Below are 18,079 nucleotides of genomic sequence, written 5' to 3' on the forward strand. Positions count from 1 at the left end.
TAAAACATGGTCTTTAAACAGTATTTTAGTAGAGAGTGTGAGGTTGACCGACCTGAGTATCAGTGGACATGGTCATTAAAAATCAGCGCAAGGTGCCGGAAAACTAGCATGTAAACAGAGATTTTTGATTACCTTAATCTGATTAAGGTCATACTCGGAGTAAACACAAATTTATTTAAGACATGTGGAGTATTCCTGTTTTAGTCGCACTATCGACGTGTATTACAGACATGTACACACCTTAATCACACTGTTAACATTGTGTGAGAGTTTTCACCGCATTTTGCAACAGGACACGATCACACACGGCAGTGCTCAACCGTTTTACGGCAAACAAGAGAGCACGGCTGCGTCTGAAACCGCGTACTTTCCTACTGTAGGCCTGTAGTGGGGAAAAACACATGTATCTCGGCTACTATATAGACGGTAAGTATGCGGTTTGGGACGCAGCCCATGGCTTCAAGCAGTTGTCTATTTGCACGTACAGCATAACAAATAATTAACTGAACTTAAAGCGTTCGTAAAAAATGTTTATAAAAACACCCAAAACTGTATACGGTACCATAACGAAGACGAACTGTATGTTGATACGTGGAATTCTGGAGGGAACGTCGGACGGCGTGGCGCGGTGACTTAATGACGTGTGCCGTTAATCTAATTCTGTTCTATAACATGTAAAACGGGTACATGAAAGGAGTATTCTAAAAGCGACTCATGTAAACATCTTAATCACATTATTATCTTACACAGAGTAAGGTCAATAATTAGATTAGAGCTGTCCATGTAAATGTAGTCATAGACATGTAAACACCGTAATCACACTATTAACGTCGTGTGTGAGTTTTCACCGCAATTTGCGACAGGACACGATCACACATGGCAGCGCTCAACCGTTTTACGGCAAACAAGAGAGCACGGCTGCGTCCGAAACCACATACTTACCTACTATATAGTAGGTGAAATACATGTGTTTTGCCTACTATATAGTAGCTAAGTACGCGGTTTGGGACACATCCCACGTCTTCAAGGAGTCGTCTGTTTGCACATATAGCATGACAAATAATTAACTGCACTTTAGCTTTCATAAAATTAAAAATAAAAACACCCAAAACTGCATACTGTACCATAACGAAGACCAACTGTATGTCAATACGTGAAATTCGGGAGGGACGTCGGACAGCGTGGCCGGTACCGTAATGACGTGTGCCGTTAATCGATCTCTGTTCTATAACATGTACAACGGGAACATGAAAGGAACATCCTAAAAGCAGCTCATGTAAACACCTTAATCACAATATTGTCTTATTCAGAATAAGGTCAATAATTAGATTACTGCAGTCCATGTAAACGTAGTCACTGACTTTGTGTGATTCACTGTGTGATGGGTTCCCCTGCTGCGTTTTGATTCCTCCTAACATTTCTACCTCCGTCTTTGGGAGTTTTTTTCATCGCCAATGTTACCCGTGGCTAGCTCATAGGGCAATCTACAATGCAAAAAAAAAAATCCTACAAAAATTTACCGAAGTGGTGAAATAAACTCTTCCAGCTGCCTGAACAGCTGTCTTCAAGCACAGAATAAGGATAAATGAACACTGATCACAGTGTTTGCAATTATAAAATGTATTCCTTATGAACTTATGTATTCAAACAATTATTGACTCATTAGCTTGTCATTATCTTTACACTTTAACGTCTGCACCAGCATAAGGATTTATTGTCAAAGTAGGTAATCAAGCACTCTGTAAACCGAACCATCGTACCAAATGCCATAGATGTGCACTTGAGGCTGGATTATAGACGACACACTTAAACCCTTCGGTGTGTGTTTGCTTCTCTGTGTCTTCACTGTGTGTGTGTTTGAGGCTCAGGGACAGGGTATGAAGACAGGCAGTTGAGAGCTCTCTGCGTATCCAGGCAACACAGGAGACTGATTATACACTCCTCAAATCAGACTTGCCACTCGCTCCTGGAGATCTGCTCTCATATCTGTGTGTCTGTCCTTCTGGCAGGCTTCTTATTGTCCTATTGTTTTCTCTGTCGAGACACATAGTATCATGATAAATCAACGGTTCTACAACTTTTTTTTTGTCCTTTGTCTGTGAGGATAGTTATGCTGCATTCAAGTGAAACTCGTAACTCTGGAGTTCCCTCCTCCAGCAGCAAAGATGGTAAATGGTAAATGGTCTGCACTTATATAGTGCTTTACACTGTGTCTCATTCACCCACACTCACACACCAGTGATAGCAGAGCTCCATGCAAGGCGATAACTTGCCATCGGGAGCAACTTGGGTTCAGTGTCTTATCCAAGGACACTTCGGTATGTGGAGTCATGTGGGGCAGGAATCGAACCGCCAACCCTACGATTAGTGTACAACCCGCTCTACCAACTGAACCACAGCCGCCCAAGGAAAAGTGGAATTCCTCCTCAGAAAGCTGTAATCCTCAGCGCAGGGTTCAGCATGTGATGTCAAAGCAACATGGCTGCTCACAGCATAAAAATAATACATATGTAAATTTACAATAATTGAATCAGAAAATAAAACACTTCAGGATGTACTGTTATAGGAAAATAACCAACTTCAGGGAAAGACTAGTAACTGGGCCGCATCACACACATCTCACATCACCCGCCGGTGGATTGTTTCCCTATAACCAGTCCATACCAGATTTCACAGTACAAGAGTTTTTTCATGATTGTTGCGGCCAAAAATGCTTGATTTTGCAGGGCTTAAAAAAAATTTACGATACAACTTGCGGAGATTTTTGTGGGTTTTCTTGGAGAAAATGACTTGAATTGGTGAAATCGCACGAAATGGTTACGCACAGTGATGATTGTCGGTAAACCTTTGGTAGACCTTTTAGCTGTTCTCGTGTTCGACTCGTGCATGTGAACCGAAGAGGGCTTGGGTTGAATGTTGTGATGACATCACATGTGTGTCTTGGCCCAAAATTGCGGAAAATCTGCGGTAATTTTGAAATATCGCAAGCTCCTCCGAATCTTGCAGAGCAAGATTGAATTCGGTTCATTTCTGCAATCGAAAAAAAAAAAAATCGCAAAATCCTGGAGGGACTGTATAACAGCACACCCTGTCATGTCTACTAATTTTGAACACTTTATTTATTATTTGTTTTACAAATTTGAAATCAAAGTAAGTAGAAATACTGCTCTGCATAATGAATGTTTGTAAGAACTGCTGAGTTAAGCAGCACTTTAAGCTTTTTGTGTGTTTTATGTTTGTCTCATAACTTCATAAATTTGTGTATAAGTATGCTGTTATCTGCAAGCAGGTGTGTGTGCGTGTAGTAAACAAACTAAAAGCCTGCGTATTTACTTATATGTGTTTGTCTTATGTTTATTGTGTGTGTGTGTGTCAGGGTGGAAGGTTCCGGGGCGTCACTATGGGATTTCCCCAACGCTCGTCTGGGAGGAGATCGTTCGGCCGCTCCAAACGCCTCAGCGTGTCTCACTCACTGGACGACCTTGAGGTAACACACACTAAAATCACACACCACATAGACATCCGCTACGGAAAATACACACCACATAAAACCATATAGAAAAAAGAAATCTATCACACACCCTAAAAGCAGATCCGCAAAAAAAATCCCAGAAATAAACACCACAACACAATAGAAAATCACAACACCCCGACCCCCCCAACACACACACACACACACCCTGAGGTCAGACCAACAAAACATTCACATCACAATAATACACACTACATCATAACGCTGCATGAACTCGCCGCAACAACATGCCACCAAAAACACACACACCATACACACTTCACTCTACAGGCACCCTGATTACAGGTGCCCTCATCCTGTCTTTGTCTTCCTGTTATCCTTATGTTTCTCCCACTATACAGAGTCTGTCTGTTCATCTGTCTATGCGTTTTCCTAAATTCTGCTGGAGATGTGATACTATCTGGCATGGATGGGAGTGATTATATAAAGCATGAACTCCAGAGAGCGAGTCTGTTTCCTCTCAGAGCGATCCAGCACACAGTAACTCTCTCCCACCGTCAGCTTCATATATTCCACACAGGTCCTGAAATATCTGCAAAAATAAGACATCATGCTGGTTTTTTTTTTTTTTTTTAAACTCTTTTTAGAGAACCCCATCCCCTACGTGCCTGGCGTATCCATGCATAGACGCATGTGAGTTTAAATTTAGACTTCAGCAGTCAGGCGTGTGTGTGTGTGTGTGTGTGTGTGTGTGTGTGTTGTGACGTGTACACATGTGATTCCAGAAGAAGCGCATGAGCGTGGTGATGGCAGGTCGCCATGGCGACCGAGGAGGCGGGAAGGAGCAGGAAGCTTGGAGATGTTCGTATGGTGCGTTTAGCGATGGCAGTGCTTTCCGTGCGTCTCTCCGTGCATTCGGAACGATAGCAGACATGTAGAGATCGGTGTAGGAGTATGTCCATTTATTCTTTGGCAAGCACTTTGGCTCAAGTGAGGCAGTGAGCTGTTAAAATATGTGATATAAACACACACTTACATTTGTTCACACTTCAGCAGGACATGGTTCCAAGCAGGAACCTGGCTTCAGATGAGTAAAACTCGGAATATCAGTAAGATTCAGCAATTGGCACAAGTTATGGAAACTACATAGGCTAATGTTGTATCTCTCTCTCTCTCTCTCTCTCACTCTCTCTCACGCTCACTCACTCACTCACCTACTCACATAACTCCAGAGACTTTCACCTACGCGCAGGGGTTCTCAATCTTTTTGTAGCCACACATACATAAACGTTAATGTCGCCATATTAATGATCAGTTGTTACAAAATCTATTGAATTTTTAGAATAAGGCCTGTATAGGCAGTCGAGAGTCAACAGCAAAGTCATCCAGGGTACGGTCTAGTAACTCGTCTTTAGCGTGGTAGATATATCTTGTTTTGATGAACACAGTAGAGCTAATATCGTGAACCGGGGCTGCCCGATTTTAGCAAAAATTTCCATCCCAACTACATCTGAAAAACCACATGAAAGACTGAAAACTACATGAAAATCCAGCTCTGGAAAAGGGAGACACATATTTTCTTTCTTTTTTTTTTTTTAACAGCCTTTGCATGGGAAACATGGCCACCGTAGTTCACACGCATTTCTCATGTACGTACATTATCCGGCCCATAATCCCCTATAAAACCTGGAGCCTATCCCAGGGAGCATGGGGCACAAGGCGGGGTACACCCTGGACAGGGTGCCAATCCATCTCAGGGCACATCACATACACATTCATACACGCCAATCAGCCTACCATGCATGTCTTTGGACTGGGGGAGGAAACCGGAGTGCCCGGAGAAAACCCCCGCAGCACGGGGAGAACATGCAAACTCCACACACACAGGGCCACGGTGGGAATCGAACCCCGGACCCTGGAGGTGTGCGGCGAACGTGCTAACCACTAAGCCACTGTGCTTTCCTTTCTTTATTAAAAAATAAAAAAAAATTAAATAATCAGAGTGAGATAGTGGATTTTCCCTGAGTTTTCCTTAGTCCTGTTTTCCCAGATTATCTCTACAATAGCTAAAAACTAGCACCGGGACTAAATTTCTCAGCCGATACTGATTATTCAGACTGATATCGGCCGATAACCAATACCGACAGTTCTGCCTTTTATGCATTCTTTTAATTAATTCCACAATTCTGAAGGAGATGCAAATAAAAACTTTATTCTCTCCATTTCAACAAGTTGTTTCAAAGTAACTGGTCTCATAAACAGAAAACACATGACTCTAATTAACATGAACACATGAACTCAATTCTGAAGATTAAAGTAAGATTTCTTAACTTATTAAATGTTATTAGTTCATATTAACATTGACTGAATTCTAAAAAAACCTCCTGTTAGTCTCACATTCACTTGTTTCACTGCTGCAGCATCCGGTGTAAAATTTTTAGCAGTGCAGGGATTACAGAGTTTTCATACTGCAGTTTTGTCATCATTCCACACAAGAGACATCATTTTTACAAAATCGATGTGTTTTCCCGCCCTATTTTGATTGACAGGATATAAATGGCCCGGATCATTGGATGTTTTTAAACTATTGGCCGATAGCCAATAGTGGGAAAAATAGCCTTCATCGGCCGATAATCAGTATCCGCTGATAAAAGCTATTTTTCCTGCTATCGGCTGATAGTTTAGAAACATCCGTAGAGATACATCAGTGCATCTCTACTAAAAACCTAGTTGTTCATTAAGGCTAGAGCAGTTAACGAATTTACCCAAATAACATTCACACAGGTTTGTCGTGCTGCAGTGACCGAGTCATGATTGCGTCAAGGGTTCTGCTCACATGAGGGACAGACCTATGGGATATCGTCCATTAATCATAATCACTTAAAAATATGCATACACGGTTTCCGACTCTCATAAGTGTGTGTGAGTGTGTGTGTGTGTGTGTGTGTGTATGTGTGTGAGTGACTGCGCTGCTCGATAAGATCAAACTCTAGATGGTTTCCGTTGCTGGGCGTTTGCCACAAACACAGGCCTGTACGGAGATAGTCTGCTCTGGAAAGGGCCAGGATGGGACTGAGGAACTCACCGAGCATTGAACCGTAAGAGCTTAAGAGTGGAAACAGCTCTCTGCTTCTCTCAAGCCCATAGCACTCCATCACAAAGATGTTTCTACAACGTCCATCATTGTCTTGTCTAACTTTTTCATACCATCATTAAACACCATGCTTCTGTTTAATGGAGAATCGTTTAATGAGGCTGGTTAACACGGGTTGGGAATCAGTGTCTTGTCACAAGGCCAGTTTATCCTTGGCCACAAATCTTCAATTCAGTGCATCGCTACTTAGGTTTCATGCTTCCTAATGACTTGTGACATGTGGTTTAGGATTGGCCACCATATCCCACATAGACAACGACAACCTACATGGACCACGTACCTATAGCAGGAAGAGACACGGTCGTTATCTTGATCTTCTCTCCGCTGCAGACGCCCTGAACATAATGGCTTTATCGCGCTTGAGCTATACGCCAGTAAAAGAAACAGGCTGTATCTTAAAGCTGTGAAAGTTGCTTTGTGGTAAATGACAGAGATGCAACTTGCAAGCTGCCAACCAAACCCGTGGTGCTTTAAAGCCTCTGTTTCTAGCTTCATTTTTCTCTGTCTGTTAGAGCCGCAGGTTCGTTTGCCACGTCTTTCTAACTAGCATTAAACTATATTAAACTTGTTCTATGATCACTTTTTCCCAGTGTGCCATATGCATGATGATGACACTGACGTGTGAACAGAGCCTGCTTTGTGTAAAAGGAGCTCAGTAATTGTTAAGTGTGTGTCTGCATGTGTTTCTGCGCATACTCCTAATGAGCATTGAGGAGCGTTTCGTTCATTCTCGTTAGCAAAAGACTCCGTGTCCACACACACACACACACACATACACAGACATACAAACACTCTAATGACTGCCCTTTGGCGAAACACCCTCATGGTCTCTCTCTCTCTCTCACACACCCACACACACACACACACACACACACACACACACACATAATTACTGTCTCTTAGAAAGTACACGTTCATACACACTGCACTGTGAAATGTGAAAGCACATAGACACAAATTAAATGTTAATAAAACACCATGCTTAAATTTTGACACACTAACAGCATTGAGGAAAGCACTAATCACTGATTCTCCAGCACACACACACACACACACACCTCAGGGTTTCTCAGGGTAACCAAACAGACAGCCAATCTGACTGCTAGGCCATGATGTGGGCGATGGTGTTTACTCAGTGAGAGAGGGCATCCCGGTGCCCACGCGTCAGGCTCCTGAGCTGCTCCTGCTCTCTGTTGCTCGCTGTAATGACTCCTGTCTCTAACACACTGTCAGCCTACAAAGCTCCGACTTCATTCCCCCATTCCTCTTCTCGCATACTTTTGCACTAGGAAGCGACAAAATGACAAGCAGACATTCATTAAGCAGACACGAGCAAGCTGGCGACATTGAACAGCGACAAGTGACGAGACGATAAGCGACATTCGAATTGAAATTTCCTTAATATTTATGCAAATTACATATGATGCAATAATATTTGGCTCCGTCAAGTCTCCCAGTAAATTTGTTCAGTAGGTCTTGTTTATTAACCGGGTTACAAATGAAGTTATTCGTAAATTGTTTATCATGGTATTCATGAAAAATCCAGTTAGTTCAGAAAAACATTCGCATATAAGGAGACTCATTAACGTGAACCCCAACTGGTAGGCTTCAAATCGTATAACTTCGAGTCATACTGCAGATTATGATGAGCTGCATAACTAGAACATCAGGTTCAGGAAGCGCTCTTTCACTGTTTAGTCTTCATTCTGTCATTGTGAGCTTAACTTTTATGTAGTTTTGTGGGCGTCACTAAGTGTAAAATAGCTGTGCCGTGAACATAATTAGTCATTTACAAGTAACTGGCATCTATCATCATACAGGCATGTACAAAGAAAATCAGCCTTTCGTAAACTTTTTTAAAATCTGTCAGGAATTCATAAGGTTTGGTCTACAAAAACATTTTTAAATGAGGCGTAATGTTTCCAGAATTCTCTACCTTTACAACTGGACAAAAACAGAACAACAACAAACATCCAGGAATAGCAAGACCATATTGTACATATTGTACAAAAGCAGATGGTCAGTTTCTTGTCCAGATTTTGAACATCATTTTTGTCCAGGCAGAACACAACACTGACACTCTCACATTCCAGGATGACGCTAGCTATGTTTTCATTCAACGTATTTTTATGCAAATTTTGGGATATCACGTTTAAAAAAAAAAACGCTGAATGAAAACACCAAAAACACCAAAAATACGATAATAAGACTTGCGCATAAACTGCGATGGAAACACGTTTACTGAATAAATTCCTCGACGCGCATCAAAAATTTGCCTTAACAAATCATGTGATTGGATAATTGTCTGATGAGATTGGATATTCACAGCATGTGGCCAACTTGTATAGCGCAATGGCAATGCATTTTTCTCTGGGAACTGGGGTGCGATGGGTTACATAACTAGACTAACAGTGGACCAATCTCATTGCTCAGGATCTCAAATGTTGATTTTGTCATTCTGAGCCAAAGTCTGTCATCGAAATGATCGGGTATAATTACCTCCCAGAACTGTCTCACACGATTCCGTTCCCAAATATCAGGCATTCATCTGCACTCTGTGAAGCACAAGTCATTTATTATATTGGGAAAAAAGAGGCGCAGTGGCTTCCCGGTTGCAACAGCTTCCATTTATATTGATACTTTGCAGCAGTTTCCCCAGAAGTGATGATTTTGTTCTCTTGAACACATGGGATGGAAACAGATGGAAACATGGAAAGATGGAAACTGTTGGCTGCGTAGAGCAAGCAGTGTGTCTTACTTGTCCAGAGGGCATAACGGTACAACTGGGACAGTCCTCCATAATCACAGGACCTCAGTCCCATAAAAAACATGTGGGATTATTTAGCACAGCAGAGGAAACACCAAAATAGGCAAGAAACTCCAGCTGAATTGCAGCCGGTCAGTGGAATCACAAGATACGGGTGGAAACCAACTGAACATCTGTAGCACTGAAATGACATTGCTTTATTAACTATACTCAACCATTTCAAACCTTTATATTAATATAACTAACTATTGCTAGTAAGACAGGAGCCAGCATTCTGTAAAACATTGGCTTAATCTCCTGGTACATTGCTCCACCTTGGAAAGACTGGCATCAAATCTAAAAAAATACCTAATATTTAATGTATATTGAGTTTAATATAAAGTAGCATAATATAGTATATGTACATGGATCAGCCATAATATTAAAAGCACTGAGAGGTGAAGTGAATAACATTGATTATCTTGTTTGTCACGTAATGTAGGCATAGGACGGAAGCAAGTGCAAGTAGGGAAGTTTAATCAAACAATAAGATGCCCAAAGGATCAGGCAGAAATCAAAGTACAAGGTAGGCAAGGGTCAAACAATCAGGCAAACAGGCTAAACTAGGCAGGGTAGAGATTCGAGGTCAACAGAGTAATCAAAGTCAATAACCAGAAAAGCAAACACGATGTAAGGCTTGGAAATACGACAGAGACTAAGGAACTGAGCGTAATACTTCGCAAAGTCATTATGTAGAACCAGTCTCTATATGCTGTTGATGTGAGTGCTGTGTCGGCCTCGTCGACCTCAGACAGGAACGTGTCTTGGGAGGCCGTCTCTTCGAGCTCGGACAGAAACTTGGCTTGAGAGGTCGCCTCTTCGACCTTGGACAGGAATTTGGTGTGAGAGACCGTCTCTTCGACCTCGGACAGAAACTTGGCTTGAGAGGTCGTCTCTTCGACCTCGGACAGGAACTTGGCTTTATGCTGGGGCTCTGGAGATGAGGTTGCCATCTGTTGACCTCTGACTGGAGCTTGGCAGGTGAGACCACCTTGTGGGTCTCAAGTTCGAACTCTGCAGATGAGGTCGCCATGTTGACCTCCAGCAGGAGCTCTGCAGGTGCTCTCTTGTGGAGCTGTTTGTGAGCACACCAGCTGCTCTTGAAACATCCATGAGAGTAGAAAGCTGATCCATGGATCCCAAGTTTCCTGCATGTGGGACATTGTAGCTGTGTTTCTTTACAGCAGCTCTTGGTCTTGCAGATCTGCGTCACCTCCACCATTGCCCTGTAAGCCGGGGGCTGAAGCTGAGCTGTGGAGGCTGCCCTATCGATCCACTCATAGTAGATGTAGAATAGCAGATCAGGCTTGCTCATCACACTGACTCCCCTCAAAAATTGATCCAGGTTGTAGCTCTGCCCTGGACACGCAAACTCCTTTATCAACAGTTCCACAAACTGAGTTACATTGTTGAGGGCACTTGACCCTGTACTGGCCAGATGCTCCGCCCATTCACGGGCCGGGACATAAAGCCAGGACACAATGAACCCAAGCCACTGCCTCTTATCCGGCTTGGGGTTTGCCAGGCTCGAAAACTACATTTGGCAGTGGAACATGAACCACCTCGGGTAGTCACACAATCCATAATCTGGGAGGTCTATGGCAGTCCACTGGGGAAACTGGACAGACATGAAGGCTGTTCAGACATCTCCATGTACTCTGGTGTGACACTCTCCTTGCTCTCCTGCTGCTTCCAGGCAGTTTAATTAAACAATAAGAAGTCCAAAGGATCAGGCAGAAAGTAGTACAAGGCAGGCAAGGGTCAAACGATCAGGCAAACAGGCTAAACTAGGCAGGGCAGAGAATCGAGGTCAACAGCGTAATCAAAGTCAATAACCAGAAAAGCAAACATGATAAGTCTTGGAAATGTGACAGAGACTAAGCAACTGAGCGTAATACTTCGCAAAGTCATTGTGTAGAACCAGTCTCTATATGCTGTTGATGTGAGTGTTGTGAATTGAATGCAGGAGTGCGTGATTAGAATGAAGGTGAGTGCTCTGGGAATTGCGCTCCATGGCGTCCATGTTTGTAGCCTGCAGTGCAGGATGGGAAGTGTAGTCACTGGTTTGCTGTGATATGACATTGTTACAATGGCACTTGTCAAGGGGGGGATATATTAGGCAGCAAAGGAAAAGTCAGTTCTTGATGTTCTGATGTGTTGGAAGCAGGAAAAAAGGGTAAGTGTAAGGATCTGAGCGACTTTGACAAGGGCCAAATTGTGATGGCTAGACTGCTGGGTCAGAGCATCTATAAAACAGCAGGTGTTATGGGTTGTTCCCAGTATGCAGTGGTTAGTACCTACCAAAAGTGGCCCAAGGAAGGGCAACCAGTGACAGGGTCATGGGGGCCCAAGACTCATTGATGCACGTAGGGAGTGAAAGCTAGCCTGTCTAGTCTGATCCCACAGAAGAACTACTGTAGCACAAATTGCTGAAATGGTTATTGGTGGCTCTGATTGAAAGTTGTCAGAACACACGGTGCATCGCAGCTTGCTGCATATGGGACTGCATAGCCACAGACCGGTCAGAGTGCCCATGCTGACCCCTGTCCATCGCCAAAAGCTCCTACAATGTGCACATGAGCATTAGAACTGGACCATGCAGCAATGGAAGAAGGTGGTCTGGTTTGGTGAATCACATTTTTACACACTTTTACATCATGTGGATGGGTGGGTGCGTGTTTGTCACTTATCTGGGAGATGGCACCAGGATGCACTATGGGAAGAAGGCAAGCCGGCAGAGGCAGTGTGATGCTCTTGGCAATGTTCTGCTGAGAAACCTTGAGTTCTGGCATTCATGTGGATCACTTACCTAAACGCTGTTGCAGACCAAGTACACACCTTCATGGCAACGGTATTCCCTAATTGCAGTGGCCTCTTTCAGCAGGATAATGCCCTGCCACTCTACAAAAATTGTTCAGGAATGGTTTGAGGAACATGACAAAGAGTTCAAGGTATTGAATTGTTCTCCAAATTCCCCAGATCTCAATCCTATCGAGCATCTGAGGGATGTGTTAGACAAACAAGTCCGATCCATGAAGGCCCCACCTTGCATCTTACAGGACTTTGCTGCTAACGTCTTGGTGCCAAATACCACAGAACACCTTCAGAGGTCTTGTGGAGTCCATGCCTCCACGGGTCAGAGCTGTTTTGGCAACACAAGGGGGACCTGCACAATATTAAGCAGGCTGTTTTAATGTTATGGAGCTTAAAAACAAATGGACAGGCCACACCCAGAAGAGATAATAATAACACCTGGTACTTGTCACTTGCTAGTGTGAAGGCAAAATCTAATAACACTAAATTAAATGTGAACAACTAGACATGCAGTTAACTTTTACAATAAACATATTCCTATCAAAGCGTGTTTGGATAAAGCAGAACCATGTTTTTCTCCACTGAACAGAATGATGATATACACAAGTTTATCCAAAATGTAGTACTTTGGAAGACAGCTGTCATATGCTTCCTCACTGCCCAAAAACTCCCTCCATCCCCTGAGGTAGCATCGATCAGCCCTTAACATACTATTTTAAGCAAGAGATGAAAGGAAAAGTTGAGCACAGAGGGGTGCAGAGAGGAAGAAGAGGGAAAAGGAGGTAGAGGATTGGAGAGAGGCTTGTGTGTGTGTGTGTGTGTGTGTGTGTGTGTGTGTGTGTGTGTGTGTGTGTGTGTGTGTGTGTGTGTGCATTTTACATTTTATTGTGCGGTCTCAGTCAGGTGACTGAATTCTCCTGCATGTTGCAGCAGATTCAGAGCCATGAAGGTTATCGTTATTTCACACTCATACACATTAGAGCTTTCACATTCAAATGTGAATTATTTATTCACACTGTAGAACTAGACCTTATTACTTTTATTAACATTATTATATTTTATTGAAATACTTTATTAGGAGCATGTATGCACCTGCTCATTCATCAGCCAATCACGTACCAGCAGAGTAATGTATAAAAACATACAGATACAGTAAGTGGTGGGCCGCTATCAGTTTTCAGGCTGATTGATCCGTGGTGTAGGACCGAGTGCCTCATAATTGCTTCATTATTTTGTGACTGCTATGGCGATTGTTGGCGTTCAGAATTTTTTGACCTTTTTTCGTAAACTTTATAAGAATTCATAATCAGGCAAATGCCATCAGCTGCTAAACCAAATGACCAATCTGCGGTCTGGTGCCGTCTGTTTTTCTCTAAGTCAGTGAATCACCATCAGCATAGTAAACAGAGCTGCGTTAGCCCGGAGATTTTCTCTGCTCAGACACACAGACAGTCTACTTTAGACGGCTCGCTATGCGCAGGCTTTCAGTGAAAGCTTGTTTATTTTTATGTTTGTTATACGGTTAATTCCAATACTTTTAGTAAAAGTATTGGAACCGCGCAGCCAATTCTATTGTTTTTGTTATACACTGAAGACATTTGGGTTTGAGGACAAAAATATTCAGCTTTTCATTTCCTGATATTTACATACAAATGTCTTCAGTGTACAGCAAAGACAAAATAATTAGCCTAGCCACTTCAATATTGTCGGAGGGGACTGTTTATTTATTTTTATTCACGTTCAGGGTTCTTGTGTTGTATATACAGCATTAAGATATGTGTTAAGAAATGTGTCTGCTGTCGGTTTGTTTTGTATATATATTTTTTTGCTAATATAATGATCATGAGTCTTTATTGGTCACACATAAATTACAGCACAGTGAAATTCTTTTCTTCGCATATCCCAGCATGCCAGGAAGTTGGGGTCAGAGCGCAGGGTCAGACATGATACAGTAGAGTGTGTTAAGGGCCTTGCTCAAGGGCCCAACAGTGGCAGCTTGGCAGTGCCGGGGCTTGAAACCCAGACCTTCCGATCAGTAACCCAGAGCCTGGCAGTGCTGGGGCTTGAACCTGGCAGTGCTTGGGGCTTTCAATCCCCTCTGTCAAAAGCGATCTCATCGACTTTGACCATGGCATGATTGTTGGTGACAGATTGGCTGATTTGAGTATTTCAGAATCTGCGGATCTCTGAGGTTTTCACGCACAACAAACTTGAGGAAAAAAATCCACTGAGCCACTGTGCTGTGGGTCAAAATGCCTTGTTGGTGAGAGGTAACAGGAAAATGGCCATATTGGTTTAAGTTGATGGGTTAGTGACTCAAATAGTTACGCTTTATAATCCTGGTGAGCAGAAAAGCATCTCAGAATGCATACACATCCTCTTTATTTTAAGCTTAGAGGAACACTGTGATATTATCTAATAAAACATGTGCTGTTTGAAAACCTGAAACTAATTACATTTACATCTCCTCTACTTATTTAAACTCCCACTTCCCATCAGGAGTATCCTAGAGCATAGCAAGAGCTTTTGGGCATCTGTTTCCATCGCTCATGGTTACATTATTTACTTATTTTAAAATTATACAATTATATTATATTCACAGTTATATTTAATTTCTGTGCCTCAGGTTCTCAGCATATCATGTATATTGTAGTCAGATACCATTATAACATAAAGCACAAAATGATTACACAAATCCTCTTAAAACTGTAGTGAGCAATTGAGCAGAAGATAACTGAACCTACAACCCCAATTCTGAAAAAGTTGGGACAGTATGGAAAAAAAAAAGCCCAAACAAAAAGAGTTATTTGAAAATTCAGTTCATCCTGTACTATAATGAAAACACATTATTAAAACATTATTTGATGTTTTACTTTGTGAATTTTATTAATTCTTGAAAATATACACTCATTTCAAATCTGATTACTGCAACACACTCCAAAAAAGTTGGGTCAGTCGACGGTTTACCACTGTGTAACTTCACCTTTTCTTTTAATAACACTTATTAAGCGTTTGGGCGCTGAGTGAAGACACCAGTTGGTTAAGTTTAGCAAGTGGAATTTCACCGCATTCATCCACTACGCATTTCTTCAACTGCGCAACTGCACGAGGCCTTCCTTGCCTTATTTTGTGCTTCATAATGCACCACACATTCTCAATCGGAGACAGGTAAGGACTCTAGGCAGGCCATGCTCGCACCTGCACTCTTTGCTTACGCAACCATGCGCTTGTAATCCGGGCAGAATGTGGTTTGGCATTGTCCTGCTCTGAATGGCAGCATATGTTGCCCCAAAATGTGTACATGTCTTTCTGCATTAATGCTGCCCTCACAGATGTGCAAGTTCCTCATGCCATGGGCACTGACAACCCCATACCATGACAGACGCTGGCTTTTGGACCTGACGCTGATAACAGCTTGAATGGTCCTTTTCCTCTTTGGCCCGGAGAACACGACGGCTGTTTTGTCCAAAAACTATTTGAAATGTCGACTCGTCGGACCACAAAACACGATTCCACTGTGCTACTGTCCATCTCAGATGAGACCGAGTCCAGAGAAGTCAGCAGCACTTCTGGACAGTGTTGATGTATGTCTTCTGCTTTGCATAGTAAAGCCTTAACTTGCATCTGTGGATGCAGCGGTGCATGGTGTTGACTGACAAAGGTTTACCAAAGTATTCCCGAGCCCATGTCAGGAAATCCATTACAGACTCGTGACGGTTTTTAAGACAGTGGTGTCTGAGGGATCGGAGATCACGCATATTCAGAAGTGGTTTTCGGCCTTGCCCTTTATGCGCTGAGATTTGACTGGATTCCTTAAATCTTTTAATTATATTGTGCAGTGTAGAAGGTGAAATGCCCAAAATCCTACCAATTTGTCTTTGGGGAATGTTGTTCTCAAAGTGTTGGATTATTCACTGACGTTTCTGTTGGCAGATTGGCGAGGCTCGACCCATCCTTGCTCTTGAAGGTCTAGACATTTTTGGATTCTCCTTATATACTATGATTAGACAATCTGTTTCACATCACCTTCTTATTTCAACTTGTCACATCGCTATTAGTCCTAAATTGCACTTTTTTGGGACAAAGGTGTTGCATGCATCAATTTCAATATAAACATTTATCTTCAAAAAACTATGCAGTTGATTAGGTAAAACATCAAATACCTCGTCTTATACATTTTTTTTTGTTTAAATACACGTCAAGTCATTTACAAATCACTCCTGTTCATTTTTATTAGCATTTTCCACAACTTTTTCGGAATTGGGGTTGCAGTTGTTTTCAATATCACAGAATATAAAAGTCCAAAGCCACGCCCCTAAAAGACTACAGTGTCTGAATGCTTGAGTAAGAGGCGGTGCTTTTTGAACATACAGGTGAATATACACTCCTCTTTGTCCTGATTAGTTGGATGATGGTGCTCCACATTATGATTTTTGTTTCTGCTTACAGCCTGAGGCGTAACAGGGACCAGAGTTTCTCCTCTCAGCAGAAAATGAAAAGATCTGATCAGTACTGAGCAGATCCTGAGTTATAAGAAAACATAAAGAAAAGTGTCACGTAATTTATTTTTGCCTTCAAATATGTACATATTAGTGTAATGATTGTATTCAAACTGCAAACTTCTGATAGCTATAGAACCACACACACCCACACACACACACACACACACACACACAAACACACATACAGAGACTCCAGGTCTTCATGTGCTGCTCAGTGGGGAGGAGAACACAATGCTGGGACTTGCTGAAGAATGTAGAGCTTCATAAATTCCCATACACGTCTGGCACATGTCAGATGACTGACACACGCGTACATGCACGCACAAACACACACAGAGGCCTATAGACAAAGAAACATGCATATAGGTGAAATCTGAAGGTACATTCAATGCAATGAAATGTAGCTTTGGAATTATTGGCACCTTTCATGAAAATGAGCAGAAAAAATTATATCAGTAATAACTTGTAGTAAGTGATCTTTTGAGCTTAACCATATGGAAATGCTGGTAGTTGGTTTTATTGCTGGCTCACTGCATCCTTTTTCTGGCAAGAAACTCCTTATGTTTTTCTTGGATCCTTTACCTAATTGTGCAGTTCTACAACCATCTGTTTTGTTTCAGCAACAGCACTGAAATTATTATAAACAAATATACTCAGCGAGAACTTTATTCGGCACACCTGTACACCTGTTCATTCATCTAATCAGCCAATAGTGTGGCAGCAGTGCCATGCATAAAATCATGTAGATACGGGCTAGCAGCTTTGGGTAATGTTCACATCAACCATCAGAATGAGGAAAAAATGTGATCTTAGTCATTTCGACTGTTGCATGATTGTTGCTGTCAGACAGGCTGGTTTGAGTATTTCTATAACTGCTGATCTCCAGGGATTTTCACCCACAACAGTCTCTAGAGTTTCCGTAGTGTGTGAATGTGTGTACAGCTGTGCCCAACAATGGGTTGCCACCCCGTCCAAAGTCCCCCCCCCCCACCTTGTGCCCCGGGCCCTGAGATGGGCTCCAGGCTCATGAGCATGTGTATGATAAGTGGTACAGAAAATGGATGGATGGATTGTGTATGGTAAGAAATGCTGTGCTACTGCCTAACACTAATGCGCACAAGTTGTGTTTCAAAGTGAAGCAATCATTTCGAGACCATTTTCAGTCATTTTCAAACCATCGGGTCAGTATACAACATTTTGGCTGAAGTAGCACAAGATAATGTTTTCTCATAGGGCAGGAAAGATTGATAGATATGACCATAAGTGTGAGCTAGTGCTAGAAAAAGCTAGAATACACAGTGGTTAATACGCGTAATTCAACCAGGGACACC

The 18,079-nt window shown here is 42.3% G+C and overlaps 1 protein-coding gene across 4 annotated transcripts in view; it reads left to right on the plus strand.

The window, feature by feature from the left end:
• rgs12b (regulator of G protein signaling 12b) overlaps positions 1-18,079 on the plus strand; it is a 94,764-nt gene that overhangs the window by 17,791 nt on the left and 58,894 nt on the right. For all 4 annotated transcript variants that reach the window (XM_053679856.1, XM_017464530.3, XM_017464528.3 and 1 more), the window contains exon 4: positions 3,377-3,487. In XM_053679856.1, the coding sequence (XP_053535831.1) occupies positions 3,377-3,487 (111 nt within the window). The remainder of the gene's footprint in view (positions 1-3,376; positions 3,488-18,079) is intronic.

The sequence above is a fragment of the Ictalurus punctatus genome, chromosome 3, assembly GCF_001660625.3.
Source record: "Ictalurus punctatus breed USDA103 chromosome 3, Coco_2.0, whole genome shotgun sequence".
Lineage (NCBI taxonomy): Eukaryota > Metazoa > Chordata > Actinopteri > Siluriformes > Ictaluridae > Ictalurus > Ictalurus punctatus.